General features: G+C 48.6%; 2 protein-coding genes across 3 annotated transcripts in view; both read left to right on the top strand.

Annotated features, from left to right (window-relative positions):
- LOC135238831 (paxillin-like) overlaps window positions 1–17,495 on the top strand; it is a 34,405-nt gene that overhangs the window by 7,123 nt on the left and 9,787 nt on the right. Inside the window, exons 2-6 of one of the 2 annotated variants that reach the window (XM_064306935.1) lie at window positions 12,387–12,589; window positions 12,955–13,016; window positions 13,156–13,286; window positions 14,619–14,808; window positions 15,226–15,349. In XM_064306935.1, the coding sequence (XP_064163005.1) occupies window positions 12,387–12,589; window positions 12,955–13,016; window positions 13,156–13,286; window positions 14,619–14,808; window positions 15,226–15,349 (710 nt within the window). Of the gene's footprint in view, window positions 1–12,386; window positions 12,590–12,951; window positions 13,017–13,155; window positions 13,287–14,618; window positions 14,809–15,225; window positions 15,350–17,495 lie in introns of both variants that reach the window. The other variant, XM_064306934.1, reaches the window with a different exon arrangement.
- LOC135238830 (uncharacterized) overlaps window positions 16,835–17,495 on the top strand; it is a 6,288-nt gene continuing 5,627 nt past the window's right edge. The window contains exon 1 of the mRNA XM_064306932.1: window positions 16,835–17,495. This exon is cut by the window's right edge and continues 612 nt beyond it. Coding sequence (XP_064163002.1) covers window positions 16,905–17,495 — 591 coding nt within the window. The 5' untranslated portion in view covers window positions 16,835–16,904.

Here is a 17,495-nt window from a genome sequence, read left to right on the forward strand (position 1 = left end):
TGCATGCCATGCAGTGTGTGGCAGCCGGTGTGTTGGTGGACTGCAGTACTGCAGACAGTGAGTCTGAGCCTCTCTGCTTTCACAGTGATCACAGGGCCTGTTCTGCCTGGTTACCCACGTCTGCCTGCGGCGGCTGTGGTGGCTGCTGAGCTGAAAACTGAGGAGGCAGAAGTGTTCCCTTGAAACTGATCATTGGTCTCAACCTGTTGTCAGTCATGTTTGGAGACCAATAAGCAGTTTAAGGAGAAGTTTCCTCCCTCCTCAGCGGCCGCCGCTGTGCACCGGCCCGTTTCATTGGCCAGCCGTGATCACTGAGCCGGTATTTGAGCAGAATCTGTTCTCTCACTCTCACACAGTCTTATTCTTTCTAACACACACACGCAAAAATGCACTCACACTCTACAGACATGCATGCACACAAATGCATGTACACGCACACAAAGATGTAAATGTACATGCACTCACAGACACGCACATAACACATGCACTTGGACAATCGCAACGTAAACGCACTTTCCCTGGCTTTTATTGGCTGCCGTCTATTTTTTCAATTATTAGTCTAGTCTTACTCAGATCAGTGCTGTGAGCTCAAAGCTCCATTGTTTTCAGCAGAGACACAAAGACCCGTCTGTACAGTAGCACAGCACTGAGCTCTTACACGAGCATCCCCTTCACAAGGATGCTTTACCGTGTGTGTGTGTGTGTGTGTGTGTGTGTGTGTGTGAGTATGTGTGTGTGTGTGTGTGTGTGTGTGTGTGTGTGTGTGTGTGTGTGTGTGTGTGTGAGAGAGTATGAAGGTGTATGTGTGTGTGTGTGTGTGTGTTTGTTTGTGTGTGTGTGTGAGTGTGTGTGTTTGTGTGTGTTTGGTTGTGCTTCTCACATATATCTGGTGCCCACCTCAGATCCTCCCAGAATCCTTCAGGTGTAATGTTTAATGCAGTCTCTCAGAGAGGCTGTCTTAGTAAGAGCTGATCAAGCATTTTACTTTTAAAAGTCAGTTTTACAGCTTAAAAAAAACCAAAATGCCCCAAACAGAAAACTGCAGTGGAACACAGTCCCTCCCTCCTGCGTCCGCATCTCGCATTCCACGCTTATCTTCCAAATCAGCATTCAGACATGTACACCCTTCCAGGAGTTTATCTGAGGAGAAACGGCATGGGACAGAGAGAGAGAGAGAGATAGAAAGTTTCTACAGGAAACTTCAACATTGCAGTGAATGAACTAAGGGAGAAAGCACGCAGGGCCTTCTACGCCATAAAACGACAAATTTCCGATTAGAATTTGGCTTAAAATCTTTGGAGCTGTAATCGAACCAATTGCTCTTTATGGCAGTGAAGTGTGGGGTCCACTCATCAGTCAAGAATTTGGCAAATGGGACAAACATCCAATTGAAACCCTGCATGCAGAATTCTGTAAACATATCCTGAAATTACATAGAAACACAACAAACAATGCATGCAGGGCAGAATTAGGCCAATACCCATTACTTATCAAAATACAAAAAAGGTCAATCAAATTTTGGAAGCACCTAAAACAAAGTGACCCCCACTCACATCAATACAAAGCCCTGCAATACCAAGAGTTGAGCAAAGCAAACAATCCCCTCACTCAGCTGGTCCTGAGCCTTAGTTCCCCACATACACTAACACACACTAACACCTCACCTGCTCAGGATCAGAACAAAACTACAAACATAATTAGAATAAACCAAATTGCAACACAGCTGAAACAGAATTATATAACCTACTGGGAAACTAAAACAAAATTGCAAAGTAAAATGAAATGTTATTTGGCCCTAAAAAGACAGTATGCTGTAGCGAACTACCTGACCACAGTTACTGACAAAAAACTGAGAACCACCTTGACGAGGTACAGACTCAGCGAGCACCACTTAGCCATAGAAACTGGCAGGCACAGACAATCATGGTTGCCAGAAGAAAATAGATTGTGCCAACAATGCAAAGGCAACCAAATTGAAACGGAAAAACACTTCCTAATGGAATGCACAAAATTTGACAAAATTTGCCAAAAATTCTACCAAAAAATAATCCAGAAATGTCCCCAATTCAATGATATACCCAATGACGATAGATTACCCTACCTATTAGGAGAAGAAAAAGGCTGCTGCATATTAGCAGCACAATTTGTGTTCTCTTGCCATACTCTGAGGGACAATGTGTGACCACCTCATGCACACATTTACACACAGCATACACACGTACAAGCAGACACATAATATTCACTCATGCACATAACACACAGATAGTCAGACACACACACACACACACCTAACATCACTTACTGATATTTTTGTATATATATATACATATATATATATTTTTTTTTTTATATAACGGATTAATTGTATATAGTTGTATGTTATAACCACTGCTTTGGCAACACAAGTGCCTATATTTGTCATGCCAATAAAGCACTTTGAAATTGAAATTGAGAGAGATAGAGAGGTTTCTTTTGCGCCTCTACATCATGAAACCTATGCACTTGTTGTACGTCGCTCTGGATAAGAGCGTCTGCTAAATGCCTATAATGTAATGTAATGTAGAGAGGGAGAGAGAGATAGATAGAGAGGGAGAGAGAGAGAGATAGATAGAGGGGGAGAGATAGGGAGAGCAAGAGAGAGAGAGATAGATAGAGAGGGAGAGAGAGAGAGAGAGATAGATAGAGGGGGAGAGATAGGGAGAGCAAGAGAGAGAGAGATAGATCGAGAGAGAGAGATAGATAGAGGGGGAGAGATAGGGAGAGCAAGAGAGAGAGAGATAGATCAAGAGAGAGAGGGAGAGAGAGAGAGAATGTGCTGCCAGCACTGGATTTGCTCCTGTCATGTTAATGAAGACTGCTTGATATCCTTCTCTGTCTCTCGTTTTAAATCAATTAAATTGCTTTATTGATGGGAAGTGATTCCACGGTGACAAACGGGGACGAGTCTGACAGTTTTGGAGAAAGTTAAATGGGGAAATAATGAGAAGCGATGGGACACCTCTCTGCCTCTCTGTCTCCACTTATCTCTCTTGTTCTCTCTCCCCCCTGGATTTCATTTTGGGCGTGCAGAGACACGTGCGGAATGCCCCGCTCGCCCTCCTGCCTGTTAGATATAGAGACGGAGGGAGGGAGAGATAAGGAGCGAAAGATGGGAGGAATTTTAACATGTAGGCACAGCTCATCTTTCTCTCTCTCTCTCTCTCTCTCTCTCTCTCTCTCTCTCTCTGGCACTGTCTCTCTCGCTCTCTCTCTCTCAGGAGTGGATGTGTTTTTTCGATGTCTCAATCACACGTTTCCATTCCCGATACCAGTGCCTGAACTTGTGTTCTCAGCAGATACCGAGTACCAGTCCAATCAGCGCGCTTTTTCTTCTCTCATTAAACAGTTGTACACAAGCCAGTCGAGATGAAAGATTTGCAGCAGGATGAAACTGGGAACGAGAAAAGAAAGTAAATAAAAGAGAACATCTAATTGCAGAGGTTACAGAGCTGGGTTTGTTCACATCAGAGCGAGAGGCACAAACACACAGGTGACCGCTTCCGTGGAAACGACTCACTGACTCTTGTTTATAAATTATGGCGAGCTCAAAACTTCCCCTTTTAGCTTTGTCTACTGTTTCAGTGGCTGCTGCGGTAGCAGACCCATGGGACTTATTTTATAGCTAACCTGCTAGATGTATGATAATTCTTGTAGTTGTGTGTGTGTGTGTGTGTGTGTGCACATATGTTCCTGCATGTAGCAGCAGGGGTGTTGATAGCATGTAGGACGAAGTTAAAAATATTCTGTCCCTATCGATATACAAACCCAAACCTATGCCCTCGCTGTGCCGTTTCCTGATAGGCTAATGACGCGTAACCGCGCCCCTGACGTCGATGGAATTCTGTGACCTCAGGCCTGCGATTCGACACGGTAAGGCAGCGGGGCCTCTCCTGAGATGCCCTCGGCCAGCTTCAGATGCCCTGAAACTGTTTAGTCGAATCATTGATCTGAATTGGCCTCACCAAACCTGCGTGGATGTGATTGGAATCATTCTTGTATGTGCAAACGGGCAACACCAAGCTCACGTTAAACACCTAATTTACTAACTTAGGAAAATATTAACAAATGTACATACAGAGTACAAATGAACTGTGGGCTATGATAAGAAAGTAGATGCCCAGTGCGCTTCAAGCCAGCTAAATGAAAGAGTGTGAGAAGATGTTGTAGACGTCAAAACGTCAGTCCTGCCCTGTTCATTAAAATTGTGCCTTTTGCCCAGAGCAAAGTCTGCTCCATTGTTCCTTATATTGGGCCAGCGCTCATGTCTGGGTAAGGGAGTTTTTTACTCTGAATTGTGGGCTATGCAATAGAACTCTTATCATGGGGAACGTTATCAGTTAAAGCAGGTGCTTTGCGGCTAGGAAACTAAACTGAGTAAATGTTGATTCATCGTGGGCATCATCAGCATTAGCTTATATTAAAGCAGACAAAGAAACAGCAGCCCTGCTTGGCTTCAGTACTAGCCAAGCCCAGTCCTGCTTAGTCTGGATACTACCCAAGCCCAGTCCTGCTTAGTCTAGATACTACCCAAGCCCAGTCCTGCTTAGTCTCGATACTACCCAAGCCCAGTCCTGCTTAGTCTCGATACTACCCAAGCCCAGTCCTGCTTAGTCTCGATACTACCCAAGCCCAGTCCTGCTTAGTCTCGATACTACCCAAGCCCAGTCCTGCTTAGTCTCGATACTACCCAAGCCCAGTCCTGCTTAGTCTCGATACTACCCAAGCCCAGTCCTGCTTAGTCTGGATACTACCCAAGCCCAGTCCTGCTTAGTCTGGATACTACCCAAGCCCAGTCCTGCTTAGTCTGGATACTACCCAAGCCCAGTCCTGCTTAGTCTCGAGCTACCAAGCCCAGTCCTGCTTAGTCTGGATACTACCAAGCCAGTCCTGCTTAGTCCGATACTAGCCCAAGCCCAGTCCTGCTTAGTCTCGATACTACCCAAGCCCAGTCCTGCTCAGTCTGGATACTACCCAAGCCCAGTCCTGCTTAGTCTCGATACTACCCAAGCCCAGTCCTGCTCAGTCTGGATACTACCCAAGCCCAGTCCTGCTCAGTCTGGATACTACCCAAGCCCAGTCCTGCTTAGTCTCGATACTACCCAAGCCCAGTCCTGCTTAGTCTCGATACTACCCAAGCCCAGTCCTGCTTAGTCTCGATACTACCAGCCCAGTCCTGCTTAGTCTGATACTACCAAGCCCAGTCCTGCTTAGTCTGGATACTACCCAAGCCCAGTCCTGCTTAGTCTGGATACTACCCAAGCCCAGTCCTGCTTAGTCTGGATACTACCCAAGCCCAGTCCTGCTTAGTCTGGATACTACCCAAGCCCAGTCCTGCTTAGTCTGGATACTACCCAAGCCCAGTCCCTCGTAGCGTTAGTGTTACCTAAGCTGAGAAGGGTTCAGGGGAAGCGTGTCTAAATGGGAGATCTCTGAAAAGGGGAGATATTTTTGCTCAGTCAGAAGTCTTCTGTGTGTGTGTATCTGTGCATGTGCGTGTGTTTGCGTGAGTGTGTGTGTGTGTGTGCGTGCCTGATGCATGCAACAGGATATCCTATGTGCAGTAATGAGGGTTTGACAGGAAGCAACATTCCTTTGAATTAGAGCTATAACTCAAACACACAGAGAGGGAGAGAGAGAGGGGGGTGGTGGAGATAAAGAGAGAATGAAGGCCAGACTGGAGCAGGAACCTCAAGAAAAGAAAGAAGAAAGCAAAGTTTAGATGGATGTGTGTGAGAGGGTGAGGGGGAAAGGATGAAAGGGTGCACTCTGATTGGTGGGGAGAGAGAAAGCACAGCCTGGCTCCATTTAGTGCACTCAGATCCTACAGGCTTATCTCTGCACTGAGCACGCTCACATCACACAACCTCACTCCTCTCTGCACTGAGCACGCTCACATCACACAACCTCACTCCTCTCTGCACTGAGCACGCTCACATCACACAACCTCACTCCTCTCTGCACTGAGCACGCTCACATCACACAACCTCACTCCTCTCTGCACTGAGCAGCTCACATCACCAACCTCACTCCTCTCTGCACTGAGCACGCTCACATCACACAACCTCATCCTCTCGCACTGAGCAGCCACATCACAACTCACTCCCTGCACTGAGCACGCTCACATCACACAACCTCACTCCTCTCTGCACTGAGCACGCTCAAATCTCAGAACCATCTTTAAAACACGTCCTTAATGAGGTCAGAGTTCCCACTGTTACACTAGAGACCCAGCCTTCTATGGCCATTTTAACCGGCTTGTTAATATGGATAGTTATTCATATGGACCTGTGCAGAGCAGACGAAGTAAAGCATCACAGTCAGGGGTAAAGCTGCCCCATCCAGGGTTGGAACGTCTTTTCCTGCAAGCCTGGGAGCCCACAGGAAGCTGGTTTTTCTGGGAGGAGATTGGGACATGCTGTATAATCTACAAGAAAATAATATTCCGTTTCACCCACCGGGCCTGTTCCACATGTTGGTAGCTGCAGATTTAAAAGTATAATTAAGAAAAACAGAAGATGTCCCTCAGAAGAAACGAACAGTCTTCAAAAGTGAGACACTCCTGAGACACTTGGTTGAATTTTGAAAAGCCTCTTTTTTGAATGTTGAATTGCTGCCGTTCATTTTGCCCCAGTTGTGGTGCAGTTCCACTCGGTAACCACTGGGGGGAGCAGTGCACTGCTGAGAGCCTTGTAGCTCTCAGAGCCAGCTGGCTCTGTGCAGGAGCGTGTCAGCCTCTGACACTTCCCCATCAACCAGCGGAACAGACGCACCCCATTCGCCCACTGTCCGACAGCTCATCCAGTATAGCAGCGCGATGTTGAAGGTGACTGGAGGGTGTCTCTGCCAGCTGCCTCTTGCTCCAGTCTGGGAATATTCACCCTGCAGAATTGGTCCCTGAAGCCATGTATTATAGTTTTTTTAGCACTGGCATATAAATGGGAGCTATGTTTTATTTCAGGGGAAAATAAATATTAAAACCGTTCAGTCTCACCTTTCTGTTGATATCAGGAGTACTGGTTTACAGAGACACTGGTAGCAGAGCGTCTCACAGCGCGCTTGCCTTTCGGCCATGACGCCATGACGAAGTTAGCAGCTTTCTCAACACCCAAAAACAAAAAGTGTGGTTTTTAGAAATCTACGATTGTGGGTAAAATATTTTGCCAACTTCACTGGTTGGTGCTAGCAACATTTCTCAGTAAGACCAGGAAGTGAGCTTCAAATGTGAAGCCCATTTCTGGCCTCTAGCCCCCACCACAACCACAGAAATGTTATTATTGTCGAACCTGCTTCTTCTGCACCGCAGTTGCACAGATGCTAGGAAACACACAAAATGAACAACATTGAATTAGACACACCATAATTCACCAGCACCTTGAGTTACCGTCAGCACTGGAGAGTTACCCCCGGTGCTCGAGAGTTACCCCCGGTGCTCGAGAGTTACCCCCAGCGCTCGAGAGTTACCCCTAGTGCTTGAGAGTTACCGCCAGCGCTCGAGAGTTACCCCTTGACTGTAAAAGTAGGGACCGGCGGGCTACCCTGAGGAACATTACAGACTGAAACCTGGACAGGCGCTGGTGGGCGAAGACTCCACATAGAGGACGGGGTTTAATGCCAGACCTGCGAATGAAAGGGTTCTGTTTGTCATTTCTCCAGATGTGAGATACTGGGCTTTAACATTCTTCTCACCCAACTCCTTTCATCACTGAGAACTTCCTAAAAGTTGGAATTACTCCCAGTTGGTAAACTTTTTACATTTATTATCACCAAACATTTGTAAGGAGAAATACAGCATTTATTTGTATGCAAGTTATTTTCAACTAAACTCACGAATGTTTGACCCAGATGCCCCCAGCCTGTCCCGCCCCATGCTACCCCCGCCCCCCCACGTATCTGTTGTGAAAGCATTGCACAAAGTCCTGAGTGTCAAAATCCCACAATGACCCATGAGACTGTCTCAACAATAACATCACTGACTGCACCTCACACACACACACACACTCTCTCTCTCACACACACACACTCACACACTCTCTCTCACACACACACACACACACACATACACACACACTCTCTTTCTCTCACACACACACATACACACTCTCTCTCTCACACACACACACACTCACTCACACACTCTCTCTCTCACACACACACACACACACACACACACACACACACACACACACAGCAGTATTATTACCCTGGAGACATGACTACACGCAGACTTTCATTACTCCGCTTGGCACGGCTCAAAGAGCCAAATATGGAGTCCAGGTGCTCCAGCTCTCTTAAATAATAGTCACTGTCATGCACACGCTGCTCAGCCCTGCATGCACATTTACCTCCTCCTTTCCCTGCAGTGTTCTCCTCTGTCCCCTCAGCTCTCCATGCCCCTAAGACCGGCTCTTCTTCCTGTACAGATATTCGGCTTCTCCAGCAAGTGCTGGGATGCAAAACAAGGAGCCTTCCTTGCAGAGAAGAAATTAGTTTCTTTCCTCCAGTGTTTCGATCTGACTTTAACGCACAATGCACAAAAAATACATCTCCCTGAAATACATTTAAAATGAACTTTGAGCCACATCTGAGAGGCCTTCAGGTGTTCCGCTCTCTGATGGTCTGCCGTTCCTTTCTGTTCCTGCATCTCTCTTTCTGTTCCTGCATCTCTTTCCTGCTGCTGTTAAAATTGATAAACAGATCTCTTGTGCAGTTTTTTCTGAGAACAAGTCACACACATTTTTTGAACGTAGTAGTTTTACTTGTATGTGTGTGCGTGTGTGTGTTTGTGTTTGTGTGTGTGTGTGTGTGTTTAGCACAAAGTCTGAGAAACCTAGAAAGCTTTCATCACTAGCTGGGCGGGAGTGTAGTATCGTGGTTTGGGAACGGGGCCTTTAAGGTTACAGGTTCACTTCCCCGGTGGAGCGCTGTCATTGTACCCAGGAGCGAGGCTCTTAACCTGAACGGCTTCAGTGCGTAACCAGCCGTAACCAAATGAATTCTGTGTCAAAATGTCAAATTGTGTAAGTGGCTTTGATTAAGGGCTTCTGCTAAATGCCAGCAAAGTTGTGTAATGTAGCCTGTGTTCTGTTCCCGTGTGGCTTGCCACTTCCTGAAAGCCTCTCGGACGCTTTGAGCGCAGGATATTCCTCTGGCTGATGGAGAGCACTGAGGCCTGCCCTCCACTGGGATATGAACCTATGTTCTGCTGGGTGAGAGTCCTGCTCTCTAGCTGTTTCCTGGCAACGCAGCGGGCAGTGTTTGGTCTGGTTCTCCTCACCAGCTGGTCATTAGAAATGAGTGATTTGCAGTGTGGGGCAGTGATTTGGCTGGCTGAAGGGCCTGCTGGTCTTTGTTTTCGCCTTAATATCAACAACCAATTCAGACCCAAGAAAGCAGGTAATGTGAATTAACTGTGTATTCGAGTGCTTTAATTGATCACCAGGACCAGGGGAATGAAGATCACTGGTATAGGGACTTGAGTAGGTTCATCACCAAGAGACCATGATTGCGATAGATTACCGTATGTGTGACGGGTTTGTTTTTCTTACTAAGCCTGTCTCTGGTCTGCGTGTTGAGCTGAGCGCTGTAGGTGTGGATCAGGGGGAGGGAGGGGGAGTGGTTTAATGAGCAGCATCTTGCAGGACCCCTCCCTCTGTGGGAATGCCATTTACAGCACGTAGGGCTTTTTTTCTCTCTCTCTCTCTCTCTCGTTCTCTCTCTCTCCCTCTCTCAACCCTCTCTCTCTCTCTCTCTCGTTCTCTCTCTCTCCCTCTCTCAACCCTCTCTCTCTCTCTCTTTCTGACTCTTTTTCTGACTCTCTCGCGCACACACGGTCTCACACACAGGCACCCTGAGGACACACGACAGACGCTGTGAGTACGATCTCTGAACTCGCCCTTTTAAAAACCGGCTCCGCAGGACCAGATCCCAACAACAGCAAACCAAAAAAAAAAAAAAAGGTAAAACCGTAGCTTCGGGCTAAGCCAATCGCCTGTCACTCCCCCCATCTCTTCACTCTTAGGAGCTTCCGACAGGAGAATCTTGCTAAAGAATCTGGCTGAAGCGCTTCCCTGTCTCTGGGCTCTCAGGCTGGTGTTGAGTGCTGGGTTCCTTGTTATTTTATTTAAACAGGTACAGGTAGCTAACAAGAAATGTTAACACGGTGGCTTTCCAGCAGTGGAGTGTTCTGGCGGTTCTGTAATAGTGTGCTGCGAGGTGCGTTTTCCTGGCTGGGTTTGAGAGCACTCATAGCCTTAGAAGGCAAGGTGAAGGCTCATTTTTATGTAACAGTGCCAGGTGATCATCCTCGCTGCACGTTAAAGATTTCTCTCCTGCAGAGAGGGGTTTCTTTTCTACATTACAAATATCCTGTCCGCAGACCGTGAGCAAGAAGTCCAGTGGTTTGAGGAACACAACTGTGACATTATCTACATGTCAGCAGGACCTTCTAGGTCACCAGATCCAATCGAGGGAATATTCTGGAATGGTATCCTTAGACAGCGTTTTTTTTTGCTTTTGTCAACATGAGGTGATTTGAATGTTTCATGGGAAGAAAGTCAGTTCGGGTGGCAGAGTAGTTTAATGGTTGTGGAACCGGCCTTGTACCATTGGTGCTTAACCTGAATTGCTTCAGTAAATATCCAGCTGTATAAATGGGTCTTATGTAAAAAATTAAATCTGTAACGCCTGATATAATGCACAGACTATGTTTAGAATAGGCCATATCGTTTGTTTCCAATTTTATGTTTGCTACATGTAGGCCAACTAAGAACTTGGTTCTCCTTCGCATTGACAACTTGGGAAATCGAAGTGGGTAGGAAATGCCAGGGATTGAGTAGCCAATCAGATGCAGAGCGGATGGTGAGGTTGGGCAAGTGTAGAGGTTTTGTGTTTGAGACACTTTTGAGTGGAGATGAGTTTTGCTGTAAACCGGGCTCTGGGTTTGAATCTCGGCTGGGGCCTTTCTGTGTGGAGTTTGCATGTTCTCCCGGTGCCTGTGTGGGTTTCCTCAGGGTACCCCTGTTTCCTTCTGCAGTCCAAAGACATGCAGGTTAGGCTACCTGGTTGGGCATTGACAGGGCATTGCTGTAAAAGCCAATGTGTGCTCTGTCAGCCTACCCTGTATAAATAAAGCTTAAATTCATAAATTAATAAATAATATCAGCTGCTACCAATTGTCTCATCTGGCTGTCTCCTTCTCAGTAACAGATGTGTGCTTTCCTCTGATATTCAGCTGAGGGCAACTAGCATCCTCTTCTAATTTCCTGTTTGTGTAAGTTACCATTTTTGTCAGCCCAAGTTCCCGCATCCTGTAGAAACCTCTGCCGAGGTTTAGAGTAGACCTATCCTCCATAAGACTCCTGCACCGTACATCTACATTTTATCTAAAAAATCTGTAATATCAGTCTTTAACAGGGAAATTTTTGACTGTGAATTTGCTAGTGGATTTCTGGAATATGTATTATGGTGATATGATTCCAAAAGAATGAGGTGTGATTAACCTGACTCCATAACCGCTTCGTAACCTGACTCACTGATAGGAGACTGCAGGTGGGGGTGTTACCTGGATCAAGCATGTACCTGGAATACATTAACTCCTTAGATGCTGGGAAAACGTGAAAACAATCCTGCAGACCCAAGAGAAACATTACTAACCAAAGCAGAAGGTCATACCGAAGGAGAAACTTGAATACTAGAAAGTAACTGTTTCTTTTAAAACCGTTTTGTAAACTCTAAGTGTTGAGTAATCTGTGGGGAGTATATTGGTGTCGAAAGGGTTGTAGCGTTTCACAGGTGGGTTGGTGTGATGTGTGCAGGAATCTGGGCACTAGCTCAGACAGGCTAGTTTAGACAGGCTAGCTCAGACAGGCTAGCTTAGACAGGCTAGCTCAGACAGGCTAGCTTAGGCAGGTTAGCTCAGACAGGCTAGCTTAGGCATGTTAGCTCAGACAGGCTAGCTCAGACAGGCTAGCTTAGGCAGGTTAGCTCAGACAGGCTAGCTTAGACAGGCTAGCTTAGACAGGCTAGCTCAGACCGGCTAGCTTAGACAGGTTAGCCCAGCCTGGCTAGCTCAGACAGGCTAGCTTAGGCAGGCTAGCTTAGGCAGGCTTGCTCAGACAGGCTAGCTTAGGCAGGCTATCTCAGACAGACTAGCTGAGACAGGCTAGCTGAGACAGGCTAGCTCAGACAGGCGAGCTTTGACAGGCTAGCTTTGGCAGGCTAGCTCAGACAGGCTAGCTCAGACAGGCGAGCTTTGACAGGCTAGCTCAGACAGGCTAGCTCAGACAGGCTAGCTCAGACAGCCTCTGCACTGAGACTCCTGCTAAACTGTGCTGTCCCTGCCGTTTCAGACGCTCTGCTGGCGGACTTGGAGTCCACGACATCCCACATCTCCAAGCGGCCGCTGTTTCTGGCTGAGGAGTCGTACTCCTACCCCACGGGACACGCCCCTCAGGAGATCTCCGTCCCGCCCCCAGTGCCTCCGCCCCCCTCCGCTGAAGCCCTGAACGGCACGGTGCTAGACCCCCCCGAATCACAGAACTCCTCCCAGCAGGTAAGCCCCGCCCCTCATAAAACTGCCACACACAGTTGGCTTTGCTCTCTCAACACTGGCGCTGATGGTGAAGATGGGTATGATGATGACAGTGGTGATTATGGTGATGATGAAGATGGTCATCGTGAAGTGTCTCATGAGATCTCCAGGCTTGATGCTGTGAGAGATTCATTTCAGACTGTAGGTCAATGATGAACCTAGATGGGCTAAAAGGCCTGTTCTCTTCATTCTTATGTTCTTATAATGGTGATGATGATGATGGTGTTGTTGTTATAAAGGTGATGATGATGACGATGATGATGTTCTTATAATGGTGATGATGAAGCCGTTTGTGATGCTAATGGTCCTTTGGTTTGGTTCAGAAGGGGTGGTCCCAGGACAGCAACAGCCCCCCTCCAAACAAGAGCGAAGAGGAGCACGTGTATAGGTACGCCTGGGGCTCCCTGTGTGTGTGTGTGTGTGTGTGTGTAGATGTGTAGATGTGTGTGTGTATGTATGTGTGTGTGTGTGTGTAGATGTGTGTGTGTGTGTGTGTGTTATCTCAGCTCCTCTCTCATTCTTTTCAGTTTGCCGGTGAAGCTGAAAGCAGACCCTGCAGTGAGCGGCTGGGAGATGGGAGACAACCTGTCAGAGCTGGACCGCCTGCTCCAGGAGCTGAGCGCCGTTCAACAAGCTCCGGCCTCATTCGCCACCGAGGGTAGGCCCACAGTACACATGCTCCGCCCACATTGTACTTACCCCGCCCACAGTACACATGCTCCGCCCACATTACACTTACCCCGCCCACAGTACACATGCTCCACCCACATTGTACTTACCCCCCCACATTACACTTACCCCGGCCACAGTACACATGCTCCGCCCACATTGTACTTACCCCGCCCACAGTACACATGCTCCGCCCACATTGTACTTACCCCGCCCACAGTACACATGCTCCGCCACATAACTACCGCCTCACAGTACACATGCTCCACCACATTGCTACCCCCACATTACACTTACCCCGCCCACAGTACACATGCTCCGCCCACATTGTACTTACCCCGCCCACAGTACACATGCTCCGCCCACATTACACTTACCCCGGCCACAGTACACATGCTCCGCCCACATTGTACTTACCCCGCCCACAGTACACATGCTCCGCCCACATTGTACTTACCCCGCCCACAGTACACATGCTCCGCCCACATTGTACTTGCCCCGCCCACAGTACACATGCTCCGCCCACATTGTACTTACCCCGCCCACAGTACACATGCTCCGCCCACATTGTACTTACCCCGCCCACAGTACACATGCTCCACCCACATTACACTTGCCCTGCCCACAGTACACATGCTCCACCCACGTTGTACTTACCCCGCCCACAGTACACATGCTCCACCCACATTGTACTTACCCCGCCCACAGTACATATGCTCCGCCCACATTACACTTACCCTGCCCACATTACACTTACCCCGCCCACAGTACACATGCTCCGCCCACATTATACTTACCCCGCACACAGTACACATGCTCCACCCACATTACACTTACCCCGCCCACAGGACACACACCCCACCCACATTATACTTACCCTGCCCACATCACACATGCTCCACATGCTTTCCGCCCACATTACACTTACCCCGCCCACAGTACACATGCTCCGCCCACATTATACTTACCCTGCCCACATCACACATGCTCCGCCCACATTACACTTACCCCGCCCACATTACACATGCTCCGCCCACATTACACTTACCTCGCCCACATTACACATGCTCCGCCCACATTATACTTACCCCGCCCACAGGACACACACCTCACCCACGTTATACACAGTATATGACAGTGTGCAGGTGTGTAAGTAGTGTGTGTCTGACACATATGTGGATGCGTAAGTACAGTGTGTCCGGGAGAGTCTGGACCCAAGGCTGTTGTTATCCAGGGTTTGAGTATAAGGATTTAGGTTCAGGAATGGCTTGTGTTTCCAGTGAGCTCATTTTCTAATCACGCTCTCTCTCCCTCTCTGTAGTGAAAGCCGCTCCCCCTGTGCCCTCCAGCAGCACCACAGACTTCATTCAGGAGAACGGGGTGTCAGCCGCCAGCGGGTGCCCCGTTCCCAAGGAGACGGCCAGCCGGGCCGGCGTGCGCAGCATCGAGGACGTGCGCCCGAGCGTGGAGAGCCTACTGAACGAGCTGGAGAGCTCCGTGCCCAATCCTGTGTGAGCACCTTACCCAGCATGCACCGCTGCATCCTGTCTCAGTCCTACTTCCTCTGCCAGAACTAGCCAATCAGCAAGCTGCCTGAAGGAGGCAAGCTCCAGTGTGCTATTTTACTTAAGCTCTCTGACCAGCAGCGAAACATGTTGAGTATCTCTGTATGTGAACTTTGGAGGAAAGTCCCCTGATAAGACCTGCCCTTTCAGTCAACACTCTTTCAAAAGCTGCTGAGTAGTAGTCATAGTCCAGTCATCAGCTGCTTCTAATGGGTGTGGTGTCTGACTGTGCGTATGTCTGTTTGTGTGGATATGTGTGTGCGTCTGTGTGTGTGTGTGTGTTTGTGTCGGTTTGTCTGTGTGTGCGTGTGTGTGTGTGTATGTGTGTCTTTGTGCGTCTGTTTTTGTGTGTATGTTTTCTAGCCCCGCCCATGCTGAGTTGACAGGCGGGCTGGAGGAAACGCCCAGCCAGCAGCAGGCCCGAATCTCAGCCTCCTCCGCCACTCGTGAGCTGGATGAGCTCATGGCCTCCCTGTCTGACTTTAAGGTGCCCAGAGCGGGGGGAGGAGGGAGGGAGGAGGAGAAAGTGGAAATGGGGGATAGAGAGGGTGATAAGAGGGACAGAGAAAGATTAACAGTATCATGAGCCCCCAGTACTGTCTCCAGTGTGGGCGTGGCCCAAGTCTGTCAGGGTGCCGTGTTAGCACGGCCATTGCCTTTAAGGGGACTGTGGGCGTGGTCACTTCTTGAAAGGGGACTGTGTGGGCGTGGCTACTCTCTGTAAGGGGACTATGTGGGCGTGGCCACGGCTTGTGAGGGGATTAGGGTGGGTGTGGTGATAGCAGACATGCCAACCTGCACGCATTTTGTGTACCAACCACGCAATTCTTGGTCAAAATACGCAGGTACGAAATGCCAGCTGAAACTACGCAAAAAAAAAAAAATATATATATTATATTGTAATTTAATTACGGAAAAACAATCAATTAATACAAATCAATACCGTACATTTATTGGGTATTTAAACTACATCCCTCGGATTGAACCAGATGCTACGACCTTGTACTTGTGGTTCTGTAACCCCTCCCCAACCCACTCAACATCCACTGATACGCAGCGGTACTTTATTATCCACCAAGGCGTAACGCTGCATTGCTGAGGTAAAATGGGAAGTGGGGAGTAATAATCAAGCACAAAAATGTGACCGTAATGTTAACATATAAAACGTTAAAACATGTTTGGTAACTTTACGAGATGATGTCTCTCTACACTGTTCTGTCCAATAAAGCTGAAAAGCCCAATAAAAAAAAAATAATAATAATAATCAGTCAGCAAAGTGAGGGACCAATAAGGATCTGCCGTTTCCTCTTGAGCTACAGCTGTAGAAGACGGGCAGGCAGACACAGAGTGTGAGCGCTGAATCGGAGTATGAGGAGCTCCGTCTGAGGTTTTGATCTGGTGGGCGTGGCCGAAGGGCCCAGACATGGTTGCCAAATCCCGGTGGAGGTGGTGGAGCGCACGGGAGGATGACTCAGCGACCTCAGGACCGCCGTGCCGTGCTCTGCTTTACTTGCGAGGTCAGCGTGTCAGGGTTGGATTCACATTATTACAGGTGCCCTGGTGTTGTAAACACACAGTAGTTGTGGGGACGTGCAGAGCTGCTGTGTGTGTGGAGTGCTGTAAGCTTTTGACTGGCTGTGAGTGTGGAGGCGTTGATGTTCCTCTCCGGTGTGGTGTACGGGGTTAGCAGTTAATGCAGATTCGATTCTTGAGAAGAGAGTGCGTCACTTTGACCGCTTTCAAAAATATTTTTACTGTGCCGCACCCTCTGCTTCCTCCATCTCTCTGCTTCTCACCTCTTGTCTTCTTCTCTTTTTAAATTCTTTCCCTCAAATACATTTCTTCCTTTCTTCCCCCTTTCTGTCACTACTGGCCACTCCCCCAGACTGGCCCTGTGGATGGCATGCTGTGAGCACGCTGAGCCCGCCTGATCCCTAATCATGAAGCTAAGACCTGCTGAATGCCACCTGTCCAGTCAGGAATCAGACCCTGTGCCTCTGTCCAATCATGAAGCTAACCCTGCACCTGTGACCAGTCAGGAAATGGACTCTTTACAACTGTCCAGTCAGGAATTAGACCCCACACTCCTGTCCAATAAGGAAGCAGATCCTGGGCATCTATCCAATCAGGACGTAGACACGACACTTGTATCTAAACAGGAAGCAGACCCCGCAACTCTATCCAATCCAGAAACGGACCCTGCACCTCTGCCCAATCAGGAAGCAGACCCTGTGCCTTTGTCCAGTCAGGAGACGGATCCAGAGCCCCTGTACAATCAGAAAGCAGACCCCGCGCCTGTGCTTTGCCTGGAAAATGACCCTGAACCACAGTCCCAGCACCTGCCCAATCAGGAAACAGATCCAGTGCTGATGGTGACGGACTCTCTGGCTCCTTCCCCTCCGGTTTGTGACTCCCCTCCTTCATGTGCCCCCGTGGAACTGGACTTTCTGCACATTGATGAAGAAGGAGGGGAGTCAGCCCCACCCTGCCGCCTTGAGGCATCAGTCGTCTTCTCCCAGGTGTCCCAGAGCAAGTCCCCAAGTCTGCCCCCAGCAGACGGGTCCGCCAAACCCTGTGCCCCCCTGCTGAGCTCCCAAACGGAGTTCCACATGACTCCTCCCAATGCAGACCCC

Source organism: Anguilla rostrata, chromosome 14 (genome assembly GCF_018555375.3).
Source record: "Anguilla rostrata isolate EN2019 chromosome 14, ASM1855537v3, whole genome shotgun sequence".
In the NCBI taxonomy this organism is placed as follows: domain Eukaryota; kingdom Metazoa; phylum Chordata; class Actinopteri; order Anguilliformes; family Anguillidae; genus Anguilla; species Anguilla rostrata.